Genomic DNA, 15,913 nt, shown 5'->3' on the forward strand with positions numbered 1-15,913 from the left:
GCCTTCTCCCTCTAAATAGCTTTTTCTCCATGCACCTTTTGTGAGAGAGAACCACCATGAAGGATATCTCCTTCTTGTCTCCATCTAGGCAAAGGGATATCTACCTTCACCCCCTTAGCGAAAGAGCATTCCAGTGTGACAATGGAGTGAGGATGCGACGAACGAGCTAGTGCATATGCCCACATAGGAAGTCATTTTTGTGGCTCTATGAAAAAGTACCAAATGACACATGGTTCAAGAAGGCTTAGGTAAGCTCTTGACTTGAACATTAAGAAAACGATTATCTCAAGGGGGGATTTGTGTTGAACACTAAGAAAAAGATTATCTCAAGGGGGGATTTGTGTTCCCCTTGCGCACGTTGAAGCTCCAAGGAAAAGTTTTTCTTTTTAATTTTGTAAATGCCCAAGAATTAGAAAGTTTACAATTTTACATAATTTGCAAGTAAAATAAACCCCCAAGATGTGCTCCTTAGTGCACATGACAACTCTCTTTCCCACTTTTCTTGGCTTTTTCCCGCCTTCCTCTTACACATGCTATAATGGAGCACCTAAAGTGGAATCCACCTAGGCCAACTAAGCATCTCCACATTTAATATATTTAGCCATTAATGAGATGTGTAAATAAGTGCTTAAGGCTTAAAAAATTAATCCTTGCACTAAAATTTTCCTCATTTGGGCTGATTTAGTGACACTAAGTATCCCTTAATTCATGATGGATAATTGACAAAATCTACATCAAGTTGTGCTCATCAACATATGATTTTGCATTGTGATTTTCCTTTGTAAATGTTTAAGAGATAGCCTTTATTGGTAGATGGTTAAGTGAGACACATATGAACCACTCATTTGAATGGGATGTAAAAGTTCAAATACATGAAAATGCAAAACTAACATGACGGCAAGTGTGTGCACCCGTGTTGGGGTGCTACATAAGAATCTTCACCCTTGGTAAAAACATGTCCCTATGGTGTCACATGTGATAAACATGTCCTTGTAATGTCACATGTGATCAAGCATGAGTCACTGACCTCGAGTCCACATTGATCTCACTAAGAGTGGTGGAGATATAGGGGCTAGGAGACAACATGTCAAGGGGCACACATCCCCATAGGTAGGTGTTTGAATGTTGGGGGTGTATGTGTGTTGGTGAGTGGGGGGTTAGTTCATTCATATATAAGGGGAGGCAAGATGTTCTCCTAGATCTATTGATTGAGGGGAGATACGTGGTCCTCCAAATGTGTATGATTGTTTGATGGTTCGTGGTTCCAAGGTTATTATGCATATGTTGGTTTGTAAAAGGTTAAAAAGGTGGATTCCCTAGCCACAATGTGGGATGATTGAGATATTATAGGAGAGAATAAAGTAGGAGATAGAATTTAGGTGATTTTGAGAGATTTTAGGAGTCTATGAAAAATTCAAGGGAGAGAATGAAGGGATTTGATAGAGAGAAAAGTTGATTTAGATGCTTTTATGAAGAGCTATATAGGTGGATTCCCTAGCCACATGTGGGATGATTGAGAAATTCTAGGAGTCGATGGAGAAAATCGAGGGAGAGAATGAAGGGATTTGATAGAGAAAAAAGTTGATCTAGATGCTTCAATGAAGAGCTATCTGCAATGAAACTAGAACCTTATTTAGGCTAATCATTTGTGATTTTCATAATCATAATTAGGGTGTCAATATTTGCTAAAATTGATCATGGAGTATAGATGTAGCTTTAACACTCCTCAGATCAAGATTTTTTAGAAATTTATAGTTTTGTGGTTCCACTGATATATTATCATGGTTTTGTGGTTCCACTGATATATTAACACGGTTAGAAAACCTAAGAACTTGCGTGTTGACCAAAAAGTAAGAGAAGATATTCAAATAGGAGTCCATAGTAGTTGAAAGTGAAGTTATCCCACACAAGGGTAGAGGGTCTTCATATAAGAACATTTTATCCCCTTATTTCAATATATATATTTAAGACCAAGATTTTGGCCAACTACATCATTCTTATGGGAAAAATATTGTATTTATTCCTTAAGCTAATATAACTTGTGATGAGAGTTAGCAAGTGGTTAATTTTGTTGTATCTTTGCATAGTAAGTGTTACAATGATGGGTAGATAAGCAAGCTAGAATTAAGCGAAATCCCTTTGTCACATAGTGCAAGCCCTCTTTCAATGCCCAAAGGATAATATCTCGAGGATTCACCAACTTGACTTGATGCCTTCAAGTGTCTTGAAACAAACATCTACTAGATATAACTTTTTGATTTGGTAAATTTTTGATGTATAAATATACACTAGATATTTTGTAAGTAGTTCTTGAATGGAGATCACATCTATTGTTTATTCAAACACATTTGCATACTTAACATAGTTTCTTTTCCACCTACAAGAGAGATATATAATAACTTAGGGTAGTTTCTTTTTACCTTTCCACCTATAAGAGATAAAAAGAATAATTTAGGGTGACAACATGGGCCCTTGCCTTATCTCTTGACTCCTTGAAAGTAATTGATGGTGTTGTTGGTTGACTTCTATTGCTTTGATGGACCCCCCAATTTAGCACTCCACGAATTGTGTGATTGAGTTTGATATCATAGATGTTGACCCTACCATTAATTGTAGGAGTTGGTGCCGTTGAATGCTTCTCTAGGTAAAATGGATGGTTAAAGGCATGACACCTAAGTTTCCCATAGTGGGCAAGAGACACCCAGATGCGTGTGCATATATACAAACATGAGTAGTCATGCACACATATGCACATTTGCACATGCACAAGCAAACACATAATGACTTCACTTTCAACATGTTTTTGGACATTTGCGATTGTGGTGCTATATCAACATTCCTCCATATACTTGAGTGATATCTTTATGGTGTGTAAAGACTAGAAGACACATGAGTCTTCCACAACACAAATATTTTCACAAGGTTAACATATGCATGTGCATCAATGCTTCCTTTAGTCGGGACACTTATAGGATGGTTTGTATGTGTTTAACTCGCCACATATGTATGCGTGCAATCAATAGGCTTTTGTAATTTGGCAGCAGACATGTTGAAATGTTTGTTTGAGTGGACCCCATCTCTTGAAGAATTCCCTAGGTAGGTTGGGGCCAAGGTCGGCGGGCCAATGCTCGAAAAAAATGACATTCCATCTCTTGAAGAATTCCCTAGGCAGGTTGCGGCGGCCGGGGTCTCGGCTGCAGGCCAATGCTAAAAAAAAATGACATTCTAATGCGTTTGACCGGCCAAAATAAAATAAAATAAAATGGATTAAGATTTTAAATTGTAAGGAATGATTTTTCATATATTTTAGTTATAAAACCGGTATATAGTAAAGTTTTCGGAAACAAAACCGGATAGATTTAAAGGCCCTTATTTTGATTGGTTGAAAAATATGTTTTTTTCGAGCTAGTTACTGGTTTTAAAGCAAAACTCTTGCCTCTTCTCTCCTTACTTTGCCTTATCAGCTGAGCAGTACTGGCTATGGCGACCTCTGCAGAAACCCTAGCCCCTTCTTCTGAGAAGGAGTATGGCTTCAGCCGGCCCGAAATGCACAAGGAAATCCTAGCTGGGACTGTCCACCACTACGAGAAGCACGTTTTCCTGTGCTACAAGGATCCCCAAATCTGGCCTCCGCAGATCGAAACCTCAGAAACAGATGAACTCCCCCGCCTTCTCGCAGCTGCCCTCAAGGCCCGCAAATCTGATACGCCTAAAAAGGTTTTTGGTTTTTTCGTTTTTTTTTTGGGGGTTTTTTGGGATCTTCCATCGGATCGAAATCTGATTAGTTGTTTGCGCGGCTAGTTCAATGGATCTGTTTTCTTATTTAAAACAAAAAGTATTTAAAGTGTTTGATCGGATCAAAATATTATGCTGGATTTTTTAAAAAAAATAATAAGATTTTATCATGCTCTTTCTATGGAGATTTGAAGATATATAAAAAAAACCTCTCTCAATTTTGTGTTAGAATGGTTGATTGGATTAAAATTCTTTTTACTGTGTTGTTTAGAATATTGTTATGCTTTCGTTTGTTGAGGGAGGTGTACAATTTGATGTGGTACAATCTGATCCATCTATACAGACACGCCTTACGATTTGCGAAGGGACGGAGTCCTCGAATGGAGACGTGCTTATCTTTCCCGACATGGTCCAATACAGGCAAGTTATTTTTTCAAGCTGTATTGACACTCTTTTAGCATGCAGTTAACTTGCAAGCATGGTGTAATGGATATATGCACATCTGTGCAGCAGGGCCATCTTTTTTGTCTGAAAGAGGGCATTGTTTCTTACGACAGGGGGCTCACAACTTCTGATGTTGAAAGCTTTGTGGAGGAGGTTCTTGTACATGAGAGGGATTGGCCATCAGGGAAACAGGAAAAGCTGGAGGGCTCTCATGTCTTTGTGTGTGCTCATGCCAGTCGTGATATGCGCTGTGGTGTTTGTGGACCCGCCCTTATCGAAAGCTTTAAAGAAAAGATCACTGATCGAGGGCTTGACAATAATGTGTTTGTAAGATCTTGCTCTCATGTTGGTGGTCATAAGTATGCAGGCAATGTAATCATTTACAGCCCAGATGCCAATAATGAAGTTGCAGGCCATTGGTGAGTCCATTTGTGATGGTGTGTGCGCGTGCACACGCGTGTGTGAGTGTGCTTGTATGTAATGGTTGTAGCATGCTTCTATGCTTCCCATGTATTGTCCAAAGACTTCATCGTCAGTCATAGATTGCTTGAATTTAGCCTTAATATTGCAGGCATTGACTACTACTTGCTGTCTTGCTCAGGTATGGGTATGTCACCCCAAATGATGTAGCCGTTCTTTTGGATGAACACATTGGCAAAGGAAAATTAATTGAGAAGCTCTGGAGGTTTGTCTCTATTTCTTTCGTTCATGTTTAGTTGCTTGGCTCTTGCATAGCTTAGAAATGTTACAGAAGAGAGCAGACTTGTTGATATGATCACTCCTAGAGGGGATAGGGGGATATATTGCTCAGAAAGGCAAGCATATCAACTGGCTTCTTTCAGGCCCATTTATTGCGTACATGTTGCAGGCTCACTCTTACCGCTTGATATTGATGAGCCCCCTAGTGCTAGGCTGGGTAGTTGTAGGCTGCTACTGCCTACATTAGGCCAACAGGCTAGCAGGCACATCTCAGAAGGGAATGAAACAGTGAGGTATTATACACTGGCCATATGAGTAGGAGCAGGAGGCTGGGGAGCAGGAGCATGTAAGACCGGGCAGAGGCAGACCAAGCATAGCAGACATGCTAACTAGCTTTAGCAATTTTTGCAGGGTGTGGTTTTGCCCAAAAGGGTTGCATGGTGTTGATCTTTTTGCTAGATCATACATGTGATCACCAAGTGATCACAGCAAAAGAAATACCTCCAGAATTTATTTTCTGGTGATTACCTGTGATAATGACGTCCTCCACATGCAAGGTGAGGATGGTATGAGGCTACATAAAGATTAGCACAAGGACAAAGACTTCAAAATAACACCAAACCTTTGTTGATCCGCTGGTATTTTCAAAGTGAACAAAAACAAATCTTGACTCCATGAGAGTCTAGACACTATCAAAGCTTCAAATGATCAACTCTATCCTGCATAGCATAGACTATGTGCCATGACATGCTGTGACATTTCCACTTCTGTCCATTGTCATCAATGTCCAAGAGTGGGCACAGGTTCATGCATAAAAGGTATGGCATAGTAGTGAACAAATCTAATGTTGTTTAAAAAAGGAGAGCACTCAGCAGCCTCATCTTTCATCAAAGAGGCACCAGTGTTTGTTCTGGATGTTCCACTAAACACGTGGTATGATGAAATGATGATGTCCTTGGCAAATGGATAATTTCTAGAGGGAATGACCGAAGATCACTGGAAGAGGCTAGCACTCCCAGTAGAACTTTTACAGGTGTAGCAGGCTAGATGTACAAAATGGGGGTGGATCGGATTTTAAGCCGATGTGTTCAAGATCATAAGAAAGTTATGGCGATTAAAAAAGCACATCAAGGTGTCAATGGAGGACACTTTTTGAGAGAAATAACAGGCCGAAAGATATTTCAGGTAAGATTATGGTGACCCACAATGTTAAAAGATGCCTAGCAGTTTGCCAAAGCCTGTGACTTCTACGAGCGGTTAGGACAGTTGAATGATCCAGATAGAATGCTGCATAATCTGGTATTGCCGCTCAAAGCACTTCAAAAATAAGGACTAGATTTTGTAGGACCTTTCAATCCCCTGGCTCAAAGAACCGATAATAAATACATTCGGTGCCTATTAATTACCACAAGGTGGGTTGAAGTCAAAGCTCTCAAAGATATCAAGGTGCCATGAGGGCCAAGCGCTGCTCAAGAGATTCTTAACCATGTTTTGATGTCACAATAGACGAAGGTTTACGAGCCAAGTACTCGTGGAAGGCTGAAGCACATGGAATCCCAAGTGCATGGCTTGAAGGATGCCACCATTATTCTCTCACACCGCACTTGAAACAGACACCCATGACATGATATGTACTAGCTTGTTGAAGTTGTTTGCCATTCAAATGTAATATTATCTATTATTGTCTCTCTCAAGGCAGTCAAGCCATTTATCATGGTTACATTTAAAAATGCTGCAGGGGCCAGATGGGCCTTGCTGAGGCGGATCAGAAACAAGCTCATCAGCAACGTCTTGATGTGTCAACCACCCCGGAGGACCAGAAAGTGGGCTGTTTTTGTAGTGATGTGAAAGAACAAATGAATGGCCATCTGGATGGGGATTCTGCTTTGAATCCTGGCTGTTGTCAGGAGAAGTCTAGAGGAATGAAGGGCAACAAGTATGCTCATGCAAAGTCAGGTGGTGTTTGGAGCTGCGGTTTTTCGTGTTTTGATTCTTGGGAAAAGGGGGATACATTGGCAGCTTTGGCAGTGGTGGGTGCAGTGGCTGCTGTGGCATTTGCTTTCAGTCTGTCCAGAAAGTTGCCATAGACCCTCATGCAGTATTCCCTATCTACAAGCTTGTCAGGACCCTGACTATCCTTTGAATAATTTGAAGCAGTTACTTGACTATAGTGATATCAATCAAGGCTGTTAATTGGATTGCGGCTTGCTTACACTTGAAACCTTGGATGACCAAGTACCATTACTTAGAGATGTGTTTTTGTTAGAAAGTTTGGTTTACAGATCTAATGCCAGGTAAGGAAAGCTCATTACTATGCTCTTCTCAAGTATACACGAGCATGATTCTGCCAGCGGTCTCCAATGCTGTTGGAGCAGAATTGTGGGGACTGGGTTTCATGAGGCTTTCAATGATTTTGGCCCCCTTTTTTTATGACATGCGAAGTAAGTATATGAAGTGGTTAGGCTAACAAGGCCACACATCTCTAAGTTTGATTTGTTGTACATGCGAGCTGACATAGCTGAGAGCTGGCAATATTCCAATGTTAATAATATTTACACGAGCATTATTCTTGAATGGTCTCCAATGTGTGTCTGCCGGTGTCACATTTTGTAGCAGAATTGTGGGGCCTGGGTTTCATTAGGCTGCCAATGGTTTTGCCCCCCTTTTTGTATGGTAAGTACATGAGTACATGAAGTGGCTAGGCTAATAAGGCCACGCATCTCGAAGTTTGATTTGTTCTACATGTGTACCAACATATAGCTGAGAGCTGGCAATGTTCCAATGTTTATGGTATTTGAAATGATACAGCTGGAGGGTTGTACTTTACAAAGGCGTTTCTAAGATTATAATGATGGGTAGTTTAGGTTTTGTTACTCTTTGATGGCGACATGTTATCATAAAATGCAACTCTACTTATTGCCAAAACATGTATCCACTAAAATCTGTGGCCAAGTCCAAGCTCTATTTGAATGACATTTCTGCTGATGCCCGGCTTTAAAAGTAAATGGAGTTTCTGTAAAGTATGGGTGTGTCACTCATTTCTTGAGGAACTGTGGGGCACGCTTGTTGGAAGGAGGGCCTCGATATCAATCCTGCCGCCAGGTTATAAATGGACCACTTTCAAATAAGGTGGGTTTGTATGGGTGGAAACTGCTTCTTTAGTGAACCTGTACCATCCTTTTTAACGGCCTCTAATGTGTGTAAGCTCCCAAACCCCCACTCACCCAGGTTTACCAACTTTGAAGAACTGAAATGCCATTTTCTAAACCTACATAATCTCTACTTGTAAAACAGTTTTGATGGGGGATAAACTTGGTAACATTTACTCTCCGACCACCATGATTGTGAGATGGAAAATTGAATATGCCTCTTAAGCCCATCTTATATGGGTGACAGTTAGTTCTCGAGGAACTTTTTTTTTTTTTTGGAGCAAGGGCAGCCACTGGTTGTTTGTAAGTGTTAATGTAATCAGTTTCGGCAGCAAAAAATGAAAGGAAACATTTACAATGATTATTTCTCATGCTTTAATGCATTATGCTTTAATGCACATGGAGAAAGGCTTGCTGTCCTGGCGTGTCTTCCTTATGCAAACACATTCAACAGATAATTCATTATCTACCATTGCAATATTCCAGTGGCATTCTATGATACAATCTTAGACCAGATAAGGAAGGTTCAACTGATGAAACCCAGCCGTTGCCTTTAATGCAAGGCTAGGTGTGCCATATAAAGTTCAACGACAGCACATGCACCATTGAAAGTACTTCCTTTATTTTAAGCCTGCATCAAGCACATAACACGAGGTAAATGGCAATCATCTCTTCCCTTTTTCACAAAGTGGAGATGGCTAAACCCCAAAATGTTGTTGAAGCTAGGATTCTTGCTTTTCAAAGATTACTAAGTTGAGGATGGATGACTTAGACTTGCAACACTTTATTTGATGCCAGCATGTATATTTGCTTAGATTGTTATGTCTGAATTCAGGCCAAGCTCACCCTTTATGTGATTGATGATAAGAGCAATTGCATGCCTTCAAAAGTAATAGGTGGATCCATATGTGCTTGTTCTAGTCATTGTGTAGTCAATAGTTTTGACTTTGCAAGAAAATTATGACATGATCCCATGGAGATGTGGATGTAGAGCATAAGGTCTCAAGACAAATGCATTTAGCCTCTTATAATATCACAAGGGAGTAGAATGTAAAATCTTGATAGCATCAATTGCTTTTGCTGCCTCTATAGCAAACTTCTTATAACATGATTGAGGGAATGGCTACATTAGGGATATGAGAATCAAAGGTGCATGGGAAAAATATTTTTTACAAGCAACCTTTGCAAACAATTTCAATGATGTTGAAAGTCATGGATTACTTTTTTGTATTTTGACAATGTTGAAAGTTTTGCATCTTATGGTGGTTTTTAAAGTCTTGGTCATCGAGAGGATTCTATCAATCAGTTGTAACATGGAAAAGTGAATTCATCATAAATGTTGTGCTAGCATACTTATTTAGATACCAAATAAAGAGCTTGAAAGGGTATCACATATGGGCAAAGCAAAAGATGCTTCAATAACCACCCCTTTTCCCAAATACTAGTTCAAATTCAAAGCGTGGAGTCAATTGCAAAAAGACCACTTGCATCCTTTCTAACAGTGATTACAGAATATTTTCATTGAGTCTTGAACCACTTGACATTACATAAAAACACCAAAAACTCTATGAAGTTCACCTCAATATACCTTAAATTGTGCCACAGTAGTCTCATTGAGTCATCACTAATTATGGATCTCTCTAGAGCTAGCTCTTTATTCTACAAATGAAGCCAATTTGGATCTCTAGTTCTAGCTCTTTATTCATAACACTGTAAATCAAATGCATTTCTATGCTTGTCTCCATACGAAAATATCGCCCTTGTGACCACATTGATGAATAATTATCAAGAATGAATACACACAATTATACATGCTTATCAATGCATAATGAATAAATTTTATATATAACTTAATTTACATGGAAATCACACCCCCTCGAGTATTCCCACTCTTGGTTGGTCACATGCTCTCGTGTCCTCTTTGCCAATGTGAAAGAATTTGTGATAAACATTCCGTTTTGAAGAGGAGACCAAGATTGGTTGGTTATGCCTTCTATGGAATCCTCTGCAAGCTACACCTATTTCTAATTTTGCTTGCTCATCATATCTATGAATCATATTTTGCATTTCACCTGAATTGTAATGAAAAAATTTGAAGGTCTTCATTGCTTGTTGGAGTTAATCCATCATGCTTCTTATTCCTTTCCTTGGGTAAAACCCTCATTAAATGCAAGTCATCCTAAGTTTCCACAAAGTTGTGGCATTGAAGGATTCGTATGTGAAAGAAAATTTGATGTATACATCAATAACCCTTGGACTAGTCATCCTTCATCCATATGGTGTATACACCAAGAAAATTTGATGTATACATCAATAACCCTTGGACTAGTCATCCTTCATCCATATGGTGTATACACCAATGACCCTTAGACTGGCCATCCTTCATCCATATGTGAAAGAAAATATAATGTATACACCAATTACCCTTAGACTACCCATCCTTCATCCATATGTGAAAGAAAATCTAATGTATACACCAATGACCCTTGGACTAGCCATCCTTCATCCATACTTCCCTTTTGACTTGCTCTTTGCCTTATAAAGCCTTTTGTATTTTCATGAACCTCTCAAAATAAGACATCCATCTTGAATGAACTGTTCTAGCTAGAGCCACCTCATCAACCAAGTGAACAATGAGGTGCATTTGGGTGCTTGAAATGCTAGAGGGAGAGTGCTTCTAAAAAAGACATACCGGTTGAATTGATTCAATGGTAGATGCTCTCTTGATGGAACATTGAGTAAGCAAATCCATCTACATGTCCATGCAACACATTTAATCTTCTTTGTACATGTCTTTGAACATTGAGTAATCTTCTTTGAACAAATTCATCTACATGTCCATGCTGCACATTTAATCTTCTTTGTACATGTCTTTGAACATTGAGTAATCTTCTTTGAACAAATTTATCTACATGTCCATGCACAGCACATTTAAACAAATAAAAAATACTCCACACATCCTAATACAAAATATAATTTCTATTATAAGGATTGATGTTGTTTGATTACATGATTATGCCAATATCCTTACCTTACGAGAGCACTCTCATCTTGTAGATAGCTTCAAAATATAATTTGTATTATAAGGATCGACAATTTCTTGATTACATGATTATGCCAATATAATTACCTTACTAGAGCACTCATCTTGCTTGATTATGCCAATATCCTTACCTTACTGGCGCACCCATCTTGCTTGATTACATGATTATGCCAATATCCTTGCCTTACTAGAACATCCATGTTGCTTAATTGCATGATTACGCCAATATCCTTGGCCAATGACAGTCTCAATTCTAATGGGGCTAAATTTAACAACTACTCATCTCAGAATGGGTGCCACTGACCTGTGTGTCACCTTTCTCACTCACCAAAAGGCTCGAGACTACCACAACAACAGGGTAAACCCTCACCATCCTAGCCAAGATACTTTTCGACCAACCAACAAATTAGGCATAAGCCTTCAGCTGTGCTTTGAAGCTCTTGCAAGAACTCGATAGGCAAGCTACATTGTGATTTTCACAAAGATCCTTTGTCATGCCATTGAAAAAGAACTTCCTACCCCTTTTCCTCACCCAATCCATTTCGTTTTATGGCACCGTGTTTCACCGACACCCCCAAGCCCCAACCTCTATTGAAGGAAAACAAGTAAGAGCCATCCTATAATCTATCCATTTCTTCCTCAAGGCCTCCAATAATTGAGAAACCTTTAACTGGCCACTCTTGTTGTTGGCTTTAACCCAATCACACCCTCAACCTCCTGCTACTACCACCAGTCCACCCAAGGAAAAGCTCTTCTCGTCTCCACTAGTGATATGTTCGAGCTTCATTACTCCCTCCCAGTTGTGCTATTGACCCATAGTTGGGAGAGGCACTCTCATGGGCTACATACCTCGACACTTTGCCCACCATGATTTGGTCTCTTGTGGATAGGCTTACCCTCATCAACCGCACCCCGACCATCTTAGCCCACATAATTAACACCGCACGACAATCCACCTTTTCCACCTTATTCTTCTTTGACCAAGCCATCTCATTCATGGACACTAAATAGCTATACTCTCGATTGAATCCCATCCGCTTGTGGCCAACTTGGGCACTTTTGGTGTCACCAATTTGTGAATTCTACAATCATTTCCTTGACTTTACGGCATCACCTACCAGCCTCAACTTTCCCATCCATGCAGACTCACTTCACTCATCCATGATTGCCATGGAAACCCTTTTTCGCCGAGGGAAATGAAGTCTACTTTCCACCAGCTTTGTAACATGCCTAATATAATCAATACAACCTATAGTCTACTCTTACATCGAACACTACCAGTAGCGAGTGAAGCTCATTTAGACCATCCATGTGGCTTACCTATAGGACATCTCCATGGATAAGGCATAAGATGCCCTTACCTTTTTCCAAAGACATAAGCCTAAAGATGAGGAGGACGCTCTTGTGATGAGTTCTCTGAAGGAATCCACGATAGACGCATCAGTCTCCTGAGAAGATGCCCCACAAGCTAATCAAGTCCCCTCATCCCCGATAGTTTGGGCAATAAATCGAATCCTCCAGAGCCAAACCCACCTGGCACCCACCTCTCCACCCGGCCCAACTCCACCCTCCCATCAAGCTATCTGTATAACATCTTCCATCGGAGTCTCTTCTACCTCTCTCTTCAACCCCAAAGCGTCAACCTTCTCAACCAACTCAAGCCCCTCATTAATTGCATACAAGTCCCCCATCCTAGAATCAATCCACAAGGGACTAGATTTCAATGAGGAACCACCATAGACTAATCAAGAAGAAGCCAGAGAAGATGATGGGAAGGGCCGAGGGGTGGCCTTGCCTGTCCATGAACATCAGCTCACAGACATGCCTCTGGTGAACCAATGCATGGAGTCCTTATTTTCTTAGTGGAGGATTGACCTCCCATGACACACTAGAGGAGGCTGGCACTTTGTTGATCCTAGGGACTACCCCTTTTTGCAGGTCAAAAAGAGTCTAACCCGCACTGACCCCAAGTTCATGCCATTCAAAAGGAGGTGGTCTTGGCACAAGTTCCTATGCGCATGGAAGGAAAAGGGCCAGCTTAGAACTTCCCCTACAGTGATGGCCCGCACCCCTCATCACCATGGAGATGTGGCTCTGAATGAAGAACTTTAATGACCTCTAATACACCAAGGTCCCCAACCCTATTGATCATCCTCATCCCAAAGGTGCACAAGCACCAATGAAGGTCCCAACTTCCGTTAGTAGCTAGACCTTTATAGCATGGTCAAATACTTCCATGGCCATAGAGTGAAGATATGCCTAGATACTGGGTTTTAGAAGCCCTTTGAGATCATGCTCCGGTTTATGGCTTTCACGAGCCTTTCATCATGTCTTTCTATGAGACTGATGACATATTTGGTACCAACAATGAAGGTTTGGTAAGTCTCACCCCCATGTTTTGTACCAACAGTGCGGGTTGATAGGTCTCACTTCCATGCCAGGCCTAACCTACTATATGTCCAATCCTTTATGAGTCCAATTTTGGTACAAAACCAAGGGTACTACACACAAAAGCTATAAAAAAAAGAGTCAAAGAAAGCAAAAGGAAAAGTGTTGAAGGAAGCATAGTGTGACAATTTTCAAAAGAAGCCTCTACATGAGCCCACCTTTTACCCAATGCGCATTCACACCACCTCAAATATATACATGGGCTCTACAGGTAATAGACACATAGCCACTATTCTTTCATGAACCTGCATTGAGCCTTATCATCACCGAAAGTTGTATATCTAAATGGGAGGACCATGACGGGTGCAAGCGTGGATGGCCCATAGTATGGCTTATCACATGGACTTCTTTAAATCAACAAAAACCTTTTGTGGCCTTGTCTTTGATGCCTCTACCTATTTGATCCACACTGCCTCTATCCCAAGTGCTCGACAACATCAAATCCCTTGAGCCATAGATGCCACCCAGTTTGATTATTGCACATAGCCATGCACAAAATCCAATGCCATACCTCAAACAATCTTGACTCCTTAAGAAAAGAGATGTCAAGTAAATGTCAGAAAGTAACAACAAAGAGAGTTGAAGAAAGTAGTTGACTTGGAGAAGTCTTTGTGTGGAGAAATGCATAGATAAGCACACCTTTCGCTCTTCGCCCATGCACCTCACTTGCATCTTTGCCCATGCACCTCACTTGCATCTTTCACTATGGCCATCATAATTTTTTCATTGTTTACATTTATGACACACACACTAAACACCTCATTAACCAACACGTACATCTCTAGATGGGGGACCTATGGCATCACAAGCTTGGCGATTCACTGCCACATTGGATTCACTCACAATGCCTTCACATGTGTCGCACATGTCACGGAGTCTATCAAACTCATACCACACGTCTCACACGTGTCAGAGCTAGTTGGATTCACTCACAACCAAATTGGGTCACCCTCTAAAGAATTAATCAGATTCACTCTTACAATTAATTCTTTAATCACACTTGGGTTACCCAAGATAAATAGCCAATTTTATTATTCGTAACATTCCCTCTTGCTTGGATTGCAACATTGACCTCATTTGCATATTTAATTAGCAACGAGTGAAAAGAGTCAGGATAGAATATTCGTCATAGATAGAATCTCTCTCAACACTTAATTGTGAAGCTATCCATCTCACAGACAAATATCACTAAGTATTCGTCATAGACATGTAAAAGAGACATTGTATTAAGGACTCCATGCATAATAAATTATAGTGTCCCATATGACTAGAAGTTATCCCACATAAACTCAGAGATAAGTATGCATCACAATACTTTACACAAGATTAATCTCGTGTCCCATACCACAAGACTAATACATAGTGAAAAATTAATAAAGTATAGTTCAAGATGGAAGGGTCAGTTCCTCCAAGAAGTTCTACTTTTGATGCATAAGAAAACAATTAAATAAGAGAAGAACTAGGAAAAATCTGTTGGTCAAATAATGCCTTAGCAACACTAAATTTAAAAGTGATTGGGAGTAAGAAAAATTATGAGAATTTTTCTTATCTTTATTGGTATGTCGGAGAAGTCAATAAACGTCATATTCAGAGAAAATATCATTGTCGAGATCCTACCTCTCGCTCATAATAAGTTAATAAATGATTTTCACTTGTTGTTGTCAGTATTATTTTTGTGAGTGATTCCAAAGTAATTGTGATCTAACATTGTGGACTATTTTTGAGTATAGATCATAAGTTCGGGACAAAAAAGGTGGACATTGGACGGAATTATCTAGCCGTGCACATGCGTGCAAAATAATTAATTTTATATGGTTGGCCCATTGAACATATGTCGGGCAAGGTTTTTTTTTAATGAGATACTTTAAAAGCATTGGACTATGGTTTAATTTTGTAAAAGCCCAATTTTGAAAAAGTTATGCTATTTATGGCTCCCAACGGCTAAATTTATGAAATATGATTTAAATACCGTGTGTGAGAGGAGTCACAGACATCGAGGAGAGGAGGGGGGAGGATTGCACCCAATCACGTTTCTCTGATTTTTATGCTCTTGAGTTATGCTATGGTATCTATGGTTTATTTACTTTATTTATCAATTTGTGGAATAATCAAATCTCCATGTACCTTGGTCCTGTAACACTGCTTAATAGTTTCCCCCCCAAGGAATAGCTCTATATAAACTGCCTAAAGTAAACCCGGTAATTAATACACAAACTAGTGGTGGTACAAGGAAGATAACCCTAAACCCAATCATAGAGTTACTTCTCTTCGTGTGGGAGGAGCTTCCGCGAAATAGTCCTCTTTGTCGGGCATGTCGAGGGCTTGCCTTTCTGAGTGCCAGTGTGTGTCGCGCAAGCTCCTCCCCTTCCCTTCAGCCACTTGCAACAATAAAAGG

At 40.1% G+C, this 15,913-nt stretch overlaps 1 protein-coding gene across 1 annotated transcript; it reads left to right on the top strand.

Annotated features, from left to right (window-relative positions):
* The first annotated feature begins 3,339 nt into the window (after positions 1–3,339).
* On the top strand, positions 3,340–7,452 carry LOC147616020 (altered inheritance of mitochondria protein 32-like). The gene is made up of 5 exons (XM_086778657.1): positions 3,340–3,717; positions 4,079–4,155; positions 4,293–4,598; positions 4,781–4,864; positions 6,617–7,452. The coding sequence occupies exons 1-5, from the start codon at positions 3,481–3,483 to the stop codon at positions 6,963–6,965; spliced, it is 1,053 nt and encodes a 350-aa protein (XP_086634783.1). The 5' UTR covers positions 3,340–3,480; the 3' UTR covers positions 6,966–7,452.
* The last annotated feature ends 8,461 nt before the right edge of the window (positions 7,453–15,913 follow it).

Source organism: Cibotium barometz, chromosome 39, assembly GCF_041138505.1.
Source record: "Cibotium barometz isolate CiBa-2024 chromosome 39, ASM4113850v1, whole genome shotgun sequence".
Lineage (NCBI taxonomy): Eukaryota > Viridiplantae > Streptophyta > Polypodiopsida > Cyatheales > Cibotiaceae > Cibotium > Cibotium barometz.

Excerpts from the sequence above, each read along its gene's own strand:
- LOC147616020 (XM_086778657.1), top strand. The coding sequence starts at position 3,481 with ATGGCGACCTCTGCAGAAACCCTAGCCCCTTCTTCTGAGAAGGAGTAT. Across the intron at positions 4,599-4,780 it reads AATGAAGTTGCAGGCCATTG|GTATGGGTATGTCACCCCAA; the intron begins GTGAGTCCATTT and ends TGTCTTGCTCAG. Across the intron at positions 4,865-6,616 it reads TTAATTGAGAAGCTCTGGAG|GGGCCAGATGGGCCTTGCTG; the intron begins GTTTGTCTCTAT and ends AAAATGCTGCAG.